This window comes from Microtus ochrogaster, chromosome 4 (genome assembly GCF_000317375.1).
Source record: "Microtus ochrogaster isolate Prairie Vole_2 chromosome 4, MicOch1.0, whole genome shotgun sequence".
Lineage (NCBI taxonomy): Eukaryota > Metazoa > Chordata > Mammalia > Rodentia > Cricetidae > Microtus > Microtus ochrogaster.
This window is the reverse complement of record NC_022011.1, coordinates 82567706-82582324: the sequence shown is the minus strand read 5'-3', so window position 1 is coordinate 82582324 and position 14619 is coordinate 82567706. Positions and strand designations below refer to the sequence as shown.

The 14619-nt window shown below is 35.8% G+C and overlaps 1 protein-coding gene across 1 annotated transcript in view; it reads left to right on the top strand.

Moving 5' to 3' along the window:
* Sp3 (Sp3 transcription factor) overlaps window positions 1-12472 on the top strand; it is a 45485-nt gene extending 33013 nt beyond the window's left edge. Inside the window, exons 4-6 of the mRNA XM_013346042.2 lie at window positions 3693-3885; window positions 9070-9266; window positions 10730-12472. Coding sequence (XP_013201496.1) covers window positions 3693-3885; window positions 9070-9266; window positions 10730-11046 — 707 coding nt within the window. The 3' untranslated portion in view covers window positions 11047-12472. The remainder of the gene's footprint in view (window positions 1-3692; window positions 3886-9069; window positions 9267-10729) is intronic.
* The last annotated feature ends 2147 nt before the right edge of the window (window positions 12473-14619 follow it).

Below are 14619 nucleotides of genomic sequence, written 5' to 3'. Positions count from 1 at the left end.
CCTCCCTCCCTCCCTCCCTAAATTTTATGTGTATTGGTGTTTTACCTGTGTATATATATATATGTTTGTGTAAGGGTGGCAGTACTCCTGGAACTAAAGTTACAGACATTTGTGAGTCATGGGATGCTGGGAATTGAACCTGAGTCCAGTGTTTTTATTTTTATTTTTTAAGACAGGGTTTCTCCGTGGCTTTTTGGTTCCTGTCCTGGAACTAGCTCTGTAGACCAGGCTGACCTAGAACTCACAGAGATCCACCTGCCTCTGCCTCCCAAGTGCTGGGATTAAAGGCGTGCGCCACCACCGCCCTGCTTGGGTCCAGTGTTTTTAACCAGTGAGCCATCTCTCTATCTATTTCCTTATTTTTGTGTGCTTGTTATTTTTGATGGTCTTTAAGTCTTAGTAGTCCATATTCAGATAGGTAGATATTCTTTGTGTCTCTTTCTTTACTTCTTGAGAGACAGTCTTATAGTAGTCCTAGCTGGCCTAGAAGTCTCCATGTGCCTTTTAACCCCAGACTTGAAGCAGTCCTCCTCCATCTGCCGCCTGGTTGTTGAGATACAGCACTTGGTTTATTATATTTCTTTCTTTTTAAAAATATTTTTAAATATAGATTCTCACACTGAAACTTAAACTGGTCTGGAATTCATTGTGCTGCTCATACTGGTCTCCAAACCAGTATTTTGGAGCAGTCCTCCTGTCTGAGCCTGTATTTTTAAGATATATTCTTAAAATGTCTTGCCCCTGCTTTTTCTTCTGTCCCAGTATCACATATGGTGTTGAGTAAACACATAGAAAATTGAGACTTAAATGACATGATCAATTTTTAGAACATCTAGTAAAATTCTCTTATTTTTGTGTATATGCTATCTGTAAAGTAGCCTTATTCAGCTTGTTAGAGCGAACATTGTACAACCGCAGTGCTCATGTGGTGTCTGTCATGTGACAGACGGACACTTAATATGAAAGGGTAGGGTCTATGATCTCTAATATGTGGAGAGGTCTGTAATATCTGATTCTCTATTAAGAATAGAAAAACAACAGATAGAATACCACTTTTTAAATTTTTATCCACCAGATGAAACTCACACTGCACATAGACTCATAATTGTTGGAATACCTGGATGAGGGAATGTGTTCTTTTTGTCCCTCATCTGACAGAAAGAGTTGATTGCTCTGTCAGCTAAATCTTTAGGTACTCTCTGGGATTATCATCTCTTCCTGGCATTTTGACAGCCCCCCAAAAGAACACATAAGTGAATATTTCTCATAAGCAGCTAAACACAGTCCTCTTTCTTGTTTCTCAGAATAAAACAGTCCTTGTTGTTTTTAACTTCCAACCTTCTGCTATGTTTCTTCATGTCTCTTGAACATATTTACAAAGTTGATTTCTTTAAAAAAATATTTCTTTTTTTTTTACTGAAGTTATTTTATTTTTGTATGTGCATGCGGATGTGACTGCAGGTACCCGCAGAGGCCAAAGGCTTCCATTCATAAGGAGTTGTAAGCTACCTGGTGTGGATGCTATAAGCTGAACGCAGGTCCTCTGCAAGAGTTGTATGTGTTCTTAACCACTGAGCCATTTCTTCAGCCCTTGGTTTTGTTTTGACAGTCTTGCTATGTAGACTAGGTTAACTTCAGATTCAGAACCTTTTGCTTAGCTTCCGAAGAGATCTGAGACTACATATGTGTGCAACAATATGTACCCAGTTATGCTTGTTATTAGTAGTACTTTCTTGCACGCTATTTATTTTTAATTATGCATATGTATTGGTGGTTGGAGATTGCTCAGTGGTTATGAGAGCGTGTGCTGATTTGCAGAGGACCCAGGCTAGATTCTCAGTACCCATGTCAGGTGGCTTGTAACTGCCTGTAGCTCTGTGGGGCTCTAATGCCTTTGACATTCATGGGCACCTGCATTCACATGTACACACACATAATTAAAAATATGTGTGCATTTGTGTGTGCATGTGAGTGCAGCTACTCTTGAAGACCAAAAGAGGCTGTTGGCTCCTGTGCCATTGGGATTCTAGGCAGTTGGAGCCACCATGTTGGGGCAGGAACCAAACCTGGTTCCTCTGGAAAAGCAACACAGTCTGTTAGCCTCTGAGCTGGTTCTCAGCCCTGTCAGTCACTGATTGGCATTGATTCATATGTTCTTATGTTGTGGATGCTAATATCCACCCTAATGCTCAGGCCTGAATTCCTTCTCTTCTTTTTCCCCTATATTTTTTATGTAGTTAAGTTTGCATTACTGTAAAATTATATGCATTTTGTTTTTATGTTTCCTGATGCTAGGGACCAAATTTTGGGCACTACCACCAAGCTGCACCCAAAGCCCTACATACTTTATTTTCAAGGTTATTTTTGTCCAAAGTATTAGTAATTAATAAAGATCAAAAATAGGATTCTGAGGTTTGTATATATGCTTTTCAGGAATTTGGGGGTGTTTTTGTTGCCGTAAAGGATTCTATGTATATGATACTTTTTATCATCATTTACTATCTTTTAGAATCAGTTTTCTGAGTTGAGAAAACTAGTTGTCATAGGTTCACCTAGAAAATCATGCATTATTGATAATGTAGAGATCCTTCCTTGTCTTGGCCAAGAAAATAACACGATTTCTTGCTATATTCACTTTTTATCATTCTATACTCATTTTGCTTCCCAGTCTGGTTTATAATAAACCAGAAACCTTCTCATACTTGGCATCGGCATTATAAGTACTTCAGTAACTGTTGACTTTGAAGCTTGAGTTTGCATGTTACTATACAAATGAATGCAGGTGTATGCTCTCTGTCTGTGCTGGCCTCCTGTGTGGGGGAGGGAGGGAGGGAAGGAAGAAAAGGAGAGAGAGAGAGAATGAATATGGAGACCAACAATTGACCTTGGGTGTCTGTCTCGATTATCCTCCTTTTTGAGACAGAAGCTCTTTCTGAACCTGGAGCTGATTTGTCTATGCTAGCTAGCCAGTAGGCTCTAGAAATCCACTCAACTTGTATGTGTTCCCTGGTGTGCTGCACTGTCCCCGCCCCCATGACATATATGTACTGCAGTGCCCAACTTTTATGTGGGTATTGGGGACTTAGATCCTCATGCTCCTGAGGCAGGGCACTAAACTGACTGAGGTGTATCCCTGGCCTTGTGAATATGTATTATTCCTTTACATTCATATGGTATCTATAAGTAGATAGAATGGCTACAAGTTGTAAGATATTAAAGATGTATGTTCCAGGCTAAATTGGTCATTAAATTTATTGATTGGACCTGCTGTTGCAGGCCTCAAGTCTCAAATGATTGGTATGCTGAGGCAGGAAGTTCATGACTAGCCTGGAAAACTTAATCATAACATATCTCAAAATTAAATACTACAAGAAAAAAGAGGGGGCCTGTGAGGCCCTAGGTTTGGCCCTGTAGCACCTCAGTTAACTAATGAACAGCATATTTGAAGTTTACATTTCTTACTGGATCTTTAAGAAAAGTAAACTTTGCTGCTTGCCCTGTTCCCTCTTCTGTAAAATTGATAGTTTTGAAGGGATAAAGCTACAAAGGAAAGTGAATATGCCTTATAAACAGTTGAAGTTTTTTTTCTTATACTCACTTTAACTGAGAAAAGTTTGAAACTAATGTTTGTCTTTTTAAACCAGTAAGCCGTATCTCATGTATATGTGTGCTGCCCCTCCCTTTATCTTTAGATATTAGAATCAAGGAAGAAGAACCTGACCCCGAAGAGTGGCAGCTCAGTGGTGACTCCACATTAAATACCAATGACCTAACACACTTACGAGTACAAGTGGTAGATGAAGAAGGGGACCAACAACATCAAGAAGGAAAAAGACTTCGGAGGGTAGCGTGCACCTGTCCCAACTGTAAAGAAGGCGGTGGGAGGTATGCACACATCAACCATGTGTTGTTTGAAGGAGTGCTAATATCATCCTAATGTTTAAAATACTGCATGCCATATCACTTAATTATGGTAAATTATTCATCACATGATCATTTTGGGCGTGTGACTGTATGAGTGGCAGAAGTTAGACAACTAAATATAGATTCTCATATCTAAATGCCTTTTAAACTAAAATTGCTTAGTCTTTAAAAGATTATAACAGATAGAATTTTATAGACCTCAGTTTATTAGCCTGTTTGCAAACTGGTATTGAGTTTGACCTAAATACAGAGAAAAATGCTATATAATGCACAGAATGTTATATAAAAATAAGTTCAAAAATAGTTGATAAATGTGAATATTTCCATTTTCAACAGAAATGAGAATGAAAGGTCTTAATGATGGGGACTTACTTTTTTCAAAAGTAGCATGGTAGGATTTACCTCTTTTTTTATTTTTTAAAGATATACTAAGACAAAAATGTTATAAGAATGAATTCAAATGGTTGGTAATTACTTTAAATGTAGCTAGAGTAAACTTATTAAGAGATTTAGGTAATAAAAAAACCAACAAAATCCATCCTGATGTTAGTATAAGAAACATTTCAAATAATTGGTTCAGTATTATACAAGATGGAATGAAAAATGTCAGATTTTAGCAAAATGAAAACTTGGATAGCAGTGTTGATATCAAGCAAGTTGCAGTTAAATTGGAAAATACAAGACAGGCAGGATTATATTTTATAATGACATTTCTGTCTAGATTCAGTAATCACAGTATCTGTTTGCCCAGTTTGAAATATATAAAGCAAAAACAGAATGCTAAAGTTGTGCTAGCAAATCTCCACTCATCGTAAGAGGCTTCAATACCTTTCGCCTATGACCTACTTTAAGTATGAAAATACGCTGAACAGTATAACTGTATAAATGCACATGGTTATAAACTTGATTATCTTTCAGTTCTCTGGTTGGTCCTATTAGTTGATTTCTACTTTGATCAGTTCATTTGCAACAATAATGACTAGGGCAGAGATATCTTTCAGTGAGTCCTGAAAACCACAAAAAGGGGAGGCGACTCATAGCTGCTAACATGGAAAAGCTACTGTATTCTTAAGTGACACATATGTGTCACACATAGGTAAAATTACTTAAATGCACACATGCATTCAAGTAGAATTGCCAGCACTCAGTGAGAGTTTAAGGCCAACCTGAGCTATAATGTGAGACCATGTTTTCCAGGAAAACAAACCAAAACTGGACCAACTGGGTTTCGAACCCATTTATATACTCCCGAGTTTTAACCCTTACATTGTATTGCCAACTCAATGGATCTGCTTCTAAACATGACCTTAGATAATTTAGTGGAATTCTGGATAGGCAGTAACTTTCCTGAAATGTACTTTATTTAAAAGGCACTTTCAAAATAAGTTACTCATCAGATCTATATGGTGGTCAGTGCTTAGCCTTTACTTAGACAGTTAAACATGTTCCAAAAATGCAGAGGAAGTAGAATATTTCAGAACAACACATAAAAGCCCCACAAGTCAAAATCCTATCTCAGGATCTAGCCACTGTAACATTTTTGTGTAATACTGCATATACTTTAAAGTAGAAACATCTGTTTATGTCTCTCGTTTTGTAAGTTTTTATGGCCTTATTTCCATGTCTGAGCTGTGTTATCTTTTGATCTATGTATAGTATTGTATGTGGATATATAATTTAATTTTTCTCCTTTGTTTGGGATTCATCAGAATCCTCACATATACGTCCTTGTACATCTGTCTGATTGTCTCATTAGTGTATGTTGGCAGAAATAGAATTGCTGGGTCAATGGAGTTATCTACTAAAAAGCCATATCCCTCTATACTTAGAGCAGCCCTGTCTCGGATGTCTGTGTTCTCATGTGCTGACCAATTCCTTCTGCTTTCTTTTAAACCTTTTTAAATTTGATAGGCAAGAATTATCTCGTTTATTTTAGTTTATGTTTTGTTTATTGCTTGGTGAGGTTGAACATATTTGGTAATTAGGTTTATAAAATTTATTTTGTGAATTGTCTGTCTTGTGGAACTGTTAGTTTATGTGAACTTTTCCATGTACAAGTATGTTTTCTCAGTTCTTTCTACATTACTCTTAACTGTCAGTGGTCTGCACAGTGCACTATATAAGTAACGGAGTTCACTTACAATTAACAAAAAATTAAGCTAGTCTTTTAGATGCTAAAAGTATGCCAGAAATGATAGCAGGTAATGTCTTTTTTTTCATAGAATTTTTTCCTTCATTCTTTTTATAATTTATTCTAAACAAATCAAGGTTCTTAGGATAGTAGTAGTTTCATAGACTTGATTTGAACAGAATTCAACAGGTTTCTATCCTTAGCTTGTATAAATAGCTAATTATTAAAAGCATTAACATAAATAGTAAGTCTAAGAACATTCTGCAACTTAAATTAATTGTTTTAAAAGAGTAGAATATTGGCTTTTTTTTTCCTTAGCCATTTTCTAAATATATATACAAATGGGCAAGATAGCATTTTTAGAAATCTAATTTCATTTAGCTCCAGAAAACTGTTTTGTTTACTTTTTTGAGCAAGCTATAAAAGAAATTATTTCAGGGGCTGGAGAGATGTCTCGGTAGTTAATAGCATTGGCTGTTCTTCCAGAGGACCCAGCTTCGGTCCCCAGCACTGATATGGCAGCTCACAAACATCAGTAACCGGAGTCCCAGGGGATCTAGCACCTTCTGTTCTCTGTGAGCACTGCTTATGGTGCATAGATACACGTGCAGGAAAATCACTCACATTATAAAGTAATAGATTTAAATTAAAATGGTTCAATTAGCCAGTTTTTATATAGCAGAACCAGTCTTTAGACACTAGTAGAAGAAATAATTGTAACAATACAAAGTGATCCAAAGGCATTATTGTTACATGGGTTTTGTGTGAATTAAGCATCAATCCATTAAATTATTTTACAAAGTTGTCAGCATTTCAGCTTGCGTTTCTGCCATCATAAGCAAAAGAGGCTGTGATTATTTATCTTTCCTTAACTTTGTCTAGAATTTAGATTTATTCTGTGTTGCTGTCTTGTCGTTGAATTATTGGGCGCAAGTTTAGACACTCACGAGTAGAAATTTAAAATTGCTAGTTACGTGGGGCTATATAATGGACATTATTATGTTCAAGATGGAAACACTTGGAGAGCTTTCTTTTCCCTCAGAGGATAGGCCATGAATACCTCTGGTCTATCTAGATCTTTCCTTGGGTTGAATTTCCTTAAGTACTAATTTGAACCTCAGCAAGCTAAACATTTAACTTAAATTATAATACAGTTGATGCAACTTGATATTTTTTCTTAGATGCATATCCCATATTTAATGACTATGTTTTCATTTGCTTTATAATTCAACAGGAAAAAAAAACTTTCCCTACCATTTTTCTCAGTCTTCTGAGAACCTGTGTTTGTTGCTGTTCATTTGTTTAGTCTTGTATTTTGTTGGTACTCACAGGCTGAGTTTTGCTAAATTTGTCAAATCACACTGTTGAGTTTATAAAATCACAGTAGTTCACCAAAGTGGCAGCCTTAACAAAGGAGTGTGAAGTCATGAGTGAACTGAGTTGGGTTTCCTGTGAAATTGCTATGGTGAACGCAACATTAATACCAGTGAAGACACTGTTTCTTTCTCTTAGATCTATTTAAGAATAAAGCAAATTTTAAAAAGCTAAATTAAATGGAAACAAGACTTGGACATTGAAAATAAGCCAGGAAAAACCTGTTTTTTCTCAACTCAGCTCTTTAAAGAGATTTAGAAATTGGGGGTGGACTGGAGCAGGAACTAGAATGTGTTAGATTATGACATCCTTGCCCTTGAGACAACAGCATGATTCCTCCTTGTCTTTACTTATGCTATTCCTCTGCCTGGAATGCCTTCCCTCCTTTCTATCTAAATCCTACCCACCTCCTCCACGAAGCCTTCTCTAACTACTGGAGCCCACATTGATGTCTCCCTGTTCAGAACACCTATGGCATCTAACAGCCAGCACTGCACCGTTTAGCACTGTTTGTCCTATGGCAATTTCACATGCTACTGAGTGTGAGTACATTAAAATATAAATGTGGGGGAAATTTGAGAAACGATAGGTAGATTGTATACAGGAGGATTTAGTAGTTGTGGAAGGTTTACAGGCTACACTTAGATTGAGATTGAGGGAGGAGGGGAGTTGGGAAGGGGTTAAAGGTGCCTTTTTTTTTTAATCTTAGAGAAACATTGTAAAGTTTATACAGTGTTTTGATAATTATGTCCAAAAAGTCATGCTTTAAAAATATATTCAGTAACAATCCTAATTAATTTTTGTCAAGAAATGTTTATGCTTAATGCTATTGAGATACCGTTTCTGGATTCAAAAAGGTTTCTTCTTGCTTAGACTAAGATGCCTCTGTTCACTCATCTAAGCACGACTCCCCAACTGTCCTTTGTATCAAATACTTAAGTCTATTGTAAAATTCTGAACCGTGGAAAAAATGGTATTTTGTTATATTTCTGTGAATAATTTGGGGTGGCTGCATTGGTTTATGGGGGGAGAATTTTAACATAAAGATAATTTTTTTGATTTGTAGTTTTTGTGTGAGATACCAGGAGAGTTAAGAACATAGCTTTAGCTAGATTTTCTTAAAACCGGATTTCAAGTCAGTGTATGTTAGGTGTGACCCATTGGAGCACTTAAATGTTCTTAAATCATGTTAATTTAAAACTGCTTCAGCTGTCTATCTGCCTTCTAATTGTATGTGATGAATTTCTGTACAGTATTCTTTGGATAAAAAATTACAAAAATTATCTTACATTATGACTTTGAATAAAACTAGTTTCCTGTACTGTTAATTGAATTGGTTCTGTATTTGCGAGTGATTCTGATGGGATAGTTTAGCTTATTGTGCATTCTTGTGTATGAAGTATTCTTTTAATTACATCATTATTGAATATAGTTATATTCAGACAATTCTTGAATAAAATTAATACATTAAATTTGTTGTTTAAAATACATAAATTTCTACTTAAATAGATTTAAAATGGTTTTGGTTTCTGATTGTTCTCTTGGTGATAATATCTTCTCTTTGAAACTCAAGCTGTATGATGATATAAGTGGTTTTGAATGTTTTGATATAAATGTATATTATTCTGTGTGTTTTTTAGAGGTACCAACCTTGGGAAGAAGAAGCAACACATTTGTCATATACCAGGATGTGGTAAAGTCTATGGGAAAACCTCACATTTGAGAGCGCACCTACGTTGGCATTCTGGAGAGCGTCCTTTTATTTGTAACTGGATGTTCTGTGGCAAAAGATTTACACGAAGTGATGAATTACAAAGGCACAGAAGAACACACACAGGTTACTAATACCTTTATGTTTTTCCCCTTGCCTTCCTCCCTCCCTTTCTGTTAGGGATTGAGCCCATGTGTATACTCAAAACACATTGACCTGTCTCCCTAATCTATATAGTTAGTTGGTTTTAACAGACAAAATGAATTGTAGTCTATAGCTGCTAGACATTTTTTCAGCATGACTTACTTATCAGATCTTTAAATTGATTAATTAGATCAAAAATCAGCCCTCAGTAATACTGATTTCAAGTCTAAAGAAAGCCAGTATAGATTTTCTTGAGGAATGGCTTTTATGTTGTATATACTGAGTTAGCTTTCATTGACTGTTGAATGTCTTAAACCACATTTTACTGTTTATTCTGGTCACATATTTAAAATTAGCTGCTGTTTCTCTTATTGTTATACTAGCAAATATCTATTCTGAAATTCTGATATTTTATCTTTTCTGTTTGAGTATCTGAGGTGAGGGAAAGTTATTTTATTGAGGTATTTGTTAATTTTTTTTTTTTACATAATATATGGTGCTTGTATGAGATGGGTATAGGTCAGACTCAAACTGAAGTCTAACGTAATGTAATTTTCTGCCAAAATTAAATAATCAAAGTGTTCATCATTCTGTGTGTAGTGCTGAAGAATCGAGAACTGATGCTCTAAGGTGATGTGTAGAAGGAAGCATGGTCAAATAAACAATGTGAATTTTGAAGTCTGATACATTAGGACTACTTGCAGTTTTTCTATTAGGTTAAGCAAATAAGTTGTCTCTGCTTCACAACTCTTAATTTGGCTTTGAATGTCAGAAGATAACATTGGAGTATGAAGCAGTATATATGCACATAAGATTCTCTGCTTTTAGTTCTGTTCCTTGTTATTATAAAGATAAAAAATATGATTAACCTTTTTGAAACTAACATGAGTGGCAGGACTTTCTGTTTCAGTTAGGAGGGAAAGTTGTAGATATAATAACATTGAGTGATCGAATGTAGATCCTAAGATGGCCCCCAATAGAATTTTCCCCAGTGGAATTTATCCTCAGTAGGTTGTGAAAAAGAATAATGTATATGGAGAAGAAAAAATATGATCAAATACATGTGGGTTATTTGTTCACCCAAGGGCATGGATTAAAGAGGGAACATGAATTTATAAGGTAGTACCTTGAGCTTTGAATAGTGTTGGGTAGTCTTGGTGCATGTGTTTATTCCAGCACTCAGTGGCAGGCAGATCTCCAAGTTGAAGACAGCCTGATCTACATCGTGAGTTTCAGGATAGTCAGGGCTACACAGAGAAACGCTGTTTCAGAGGGGAAAGGATGCCAAATATTTGGGTAGAGTTATTGCCATAGGGGAAGTCTTACGGGGGGGAGGGGGCAGCTGATGAGACCAATCCAGCTCTTCCAGATCTTCTGTTTCAGGAGAGACCATCGTTAATTGTAAAAGTGAATTTAAAAATAAGCAGTTTCATTTTTCTTTACAGGTGAAAAGAAGTTTGTTTGTCCAGAATGTTCAAAACGTTTTATGAGAAGTGACCACCTTGCCAAACATATTAAAACACATCAAAATAAAAAAGTTATTCATTCTAGCAGTACAGTGCTAGCATCTGTGGAAGCTGGGAGGGATGATGCCTTGATTACTGCAGGAGGAACAACACTTATCCTTGCAAATATTCAACAGGGGGCTGTTTCAGGGATAGGAACTGTCAACACTTCTGCCACCAGCAATCAGGACATCCTTACCAACACTGAAATACCTTTGCAGCTTGTCACAGTTTCTGGAAATGAGACAATGGAGTAAATATTACACAAATACTTATTCATTGTGGTTATTTTTATACAGTAGTGAGAAGAATATTGTTCCTAAGTTCTTAGATATCTTTTTATTGATGTGCAAAAATTTTTGGATTGACAGTAACTTGGTTATACATGACACTGAAATGCCTTACTTTGTATGATATTCCATAGTATATTAAAATGGTAAAATTGCATGGGTTTTGTAGGTACTTTTGGAATCTAGAAGAAATGAAATTTTACCAAGTTATATAAAGAGAAAATTGAATTTAACAATGCGAATGGTAGTCTAACCAAATGCATCAATCCTGTGTGGTTTAGTGTAAAAATGAGAAACTGTTGGTATTTATCTATTGTAAGATAAAAAAAAAAGTTGATGGGTGAAAGAAATCATGTTATGATAAATTTTTGTAATTTTCTTGATGACTGGAATTTTTATTATGCATAACTGACAAATCAAGTTTCCAAGCAAATGTTACATAGTGTAGGCTTTACTTAGCTTATCAATTTGTCATTTTGAAGCTAATTATTTTAATTAGGTTAACTGTACAATATTTTAAGCATTACTCTTGTAAGATTTTGAAAACTACATTTTAACATGGACCTTTAGGGATAGTCACCTTTTAAATCCTGTTGAAAAGCCATGTTTAAGATTTAATTTGCCAAAATAATGTCTTGTTAATATTCTTTCAATAATGAAGTTGGGCAATATAACCGATGTTTTTAAAAAGTTTAAAATGTGTAGGTTGAGGCATTTGGGTGGTAAGAAAATGTTCTAGTGAATTACCCCTTTTCCTGAAGTTTGGAGGACCAAAAAAAGAACAAAAACAATAATAATAAGGTGTATTGCGTCTTAGCAGTGATTGTTTTCTTTCTTTTTTAAATCTAATCTTGTTTCCAAAAAAACATGTCTGCCAGGGCCTTAAAAGCCATTGTGTAAATTACCAATAAAGTATAACATATGCAAACATAACAAAATCACTTCCACAGTGACGATACTCCAACCATATGGATATTAGTCATAGAAACTAGAAGCTTTATGATATTTTTTTAATTTTTTTGTCTAGATAGTCTGCACTTAAATATCAACCATTTTCCTTTTTTTGCTTCTTTCCATAAAATTTATATGTATCCAATACATTTAATTGAGAAATGTATGTTTTTTATTATGCTGTATTTTCTTTTTATTTTTTAATTATTGTTTATATTTTCAATTAAAAATGTACAAAATAAAATTACATTGCTGGTCTTGTAAGAGCGCTACAATTTTCCTAAATGTACCTATAGCTGCAGCAGTTCACCTATTTCAAGAAGTTGGATTCTGTTCATTTGTTATCTTAAGACCACCTCAGACTGAAAGGCTACCTTATTGTACGTTTAAAGTGTATTATAACAGTGTGGTAGTTAATAAAACACTATTTTTTTTCTTTTGAGTTTGTTGTAGTCCAATGGATTTAAAATACTGCAGTGGTATGGATAAGAAAGTCTGACTTATCTTTAAATTTGGCCTCTTATTTTAAGATTCTTGATTTCAGACGCTGGGATTGTACACAAATATATTTACTTAAAAAGAGGTGCTGGCAATTTAATTTTTCACTTAAAATGGATTCATTAAATATAACTGGAAAAAGTAACTTCTTAGCTCACATTGATTTTTATCACTTATCAACGCCATTTTGCAAACTACTTTCCTTTACAAAGCACTGCAAAGTATTTTGATTTATGAGAGTTGTGAATTTACTTAGGTATTCCTGCAAATGGTAACATAGACAAGCTGTGGTATTCATGGCAGGCAAGAGCTATTGTAAAGGTTTTGAGTATTGTGCCTGGGATGGCTATACAGGAAGGAGGTAGGAGTGTGAGAAGACAGCGGGCTGTTTCTTTCTGTGTGTGGACATTATTGATGAGGTTTCCATCAGCTGTTATCCAGGCCCAACCTAACATTGTTACTTGTGATTTTTAGTGCGTGTGTTGGTCAACTCTAGGCACATACAGTAATCGAGGGCAGTTTTTCTAAATAAAGCTTAAACCTAGGATGTTAAAAGGGAACTGTTACTTGGAATTTATTGGAAATCAATACTTTGAGATTGAGGATAAGAATTTGAAATAATTTTTTAGAATAGTTTTCATTAAGATTATAAGTAGAGGTTGCTTGCAGAACCAAACATACACTGCATCAAAAGGTGGGTTGTGTGTGTGTGTGGAGGGGAGAATTGGGGGTGTAGGGAGGTTAGTCTCAGGGCTCCCAGTTAGGTTAGGCTGACTGGTCAGTTAACCTTGTGGTGCAGGGATGTTCCTACCACCCTGGTTGGGGACCACCACACCTGGGATTTTTTTTGTGGGTTTTATGGGCTCAGACTTTGAGTCCTCATGCTTATGTAGACTTTACTGACTGAATTACCCTAGCACCAAGATGTTTTTAAGTAATTGAAGATTGATAGTTTCAAAACATTTCGATCTAGAAATTCCCAAGCATATTTAGACTAAATGTCCTGAAGAAAGGTGTTAATGGTCTTAAAGTCTTTGTGGACTTTAAATATTTTGTTTAACAGGTGAAAATATTTGACTTCCAATGTAGTGATTGTATTATTGTTTTTATATTTGAATATTGGATGTTTTAGAAACAGTATTTGAGGCATTGCTCTGAAGCCAAGTTCCATAGTTAAAAAAGATCTATCACTGGACAAGAATATTTCTCTGTAGATGTTTTAATAGTTTGTTCAGTTTTTTTAATAACTAGAGTTACTTCACATTGTATTGATCTACAAGTAATTACTATTGTACATCTACTGAGCTGGATGTCTACTGTACCTCGAAGGTACCACTCAGTGCTTCAAATGGAGGTATACACACCACAACGTCAGCTACCTTATAACTTTGGCCTCAGAATAGTGAAAGTGCTCTAATTAAAGTCGCTTGTTAGGAAAGCTGGAAGCATGTTAGATGAGACATTTTATAGAAAATAGTTCTTGGGACCAGAGATGACTCTGTACATAAAAGGTGCTTGTCTCACAAGTGGGGCAACCTGAGTTCAGTTCTCGGCTTAGAAGCCTTGTAGAGGTTGAGGGAGAACCAACTCCACAAACTGTCCCCTGCCTACCACATACGTGCTGCCACAATTGTGTGCATGCAATAATAAAAAGGAATAGATAGTTCTTAACCAGTATTGTCCATTAGGAAATCCTAGTAAGCGTTTTTATTTTTTGAGACAGCCTCATTTAGCTCAGGCTTCCCTTGAGGTTGTAGCTGGAGGTGAGCTGCTCTTCCCTCTGCCTCCCATGTGCTGGGATTACACATCACTTCCACCATACTTGGTTTGTGCTACAAAATTTTTTAGGAAAAAAATACGTGAGTGCAGCCACGGCTACAGTAGAGCTCAGAGGACAGCACTGTTGGGTTGGTGTTATGATTGTTCGTCACTTCAGCTTCTGGCCTGAGCTTGATCTCTTTTCTGTCTTCCTTTTGGAGAGGCAGCTCTGTTTCTGCCTCTCCCCACTTCTCTGCTCCCCCCTTCACTCTCTCACTCTGTCCTCTTCTTTCTCCCTCCTCTTCCCCTTCTTCCCTCCTTCTTTCCTTCCCA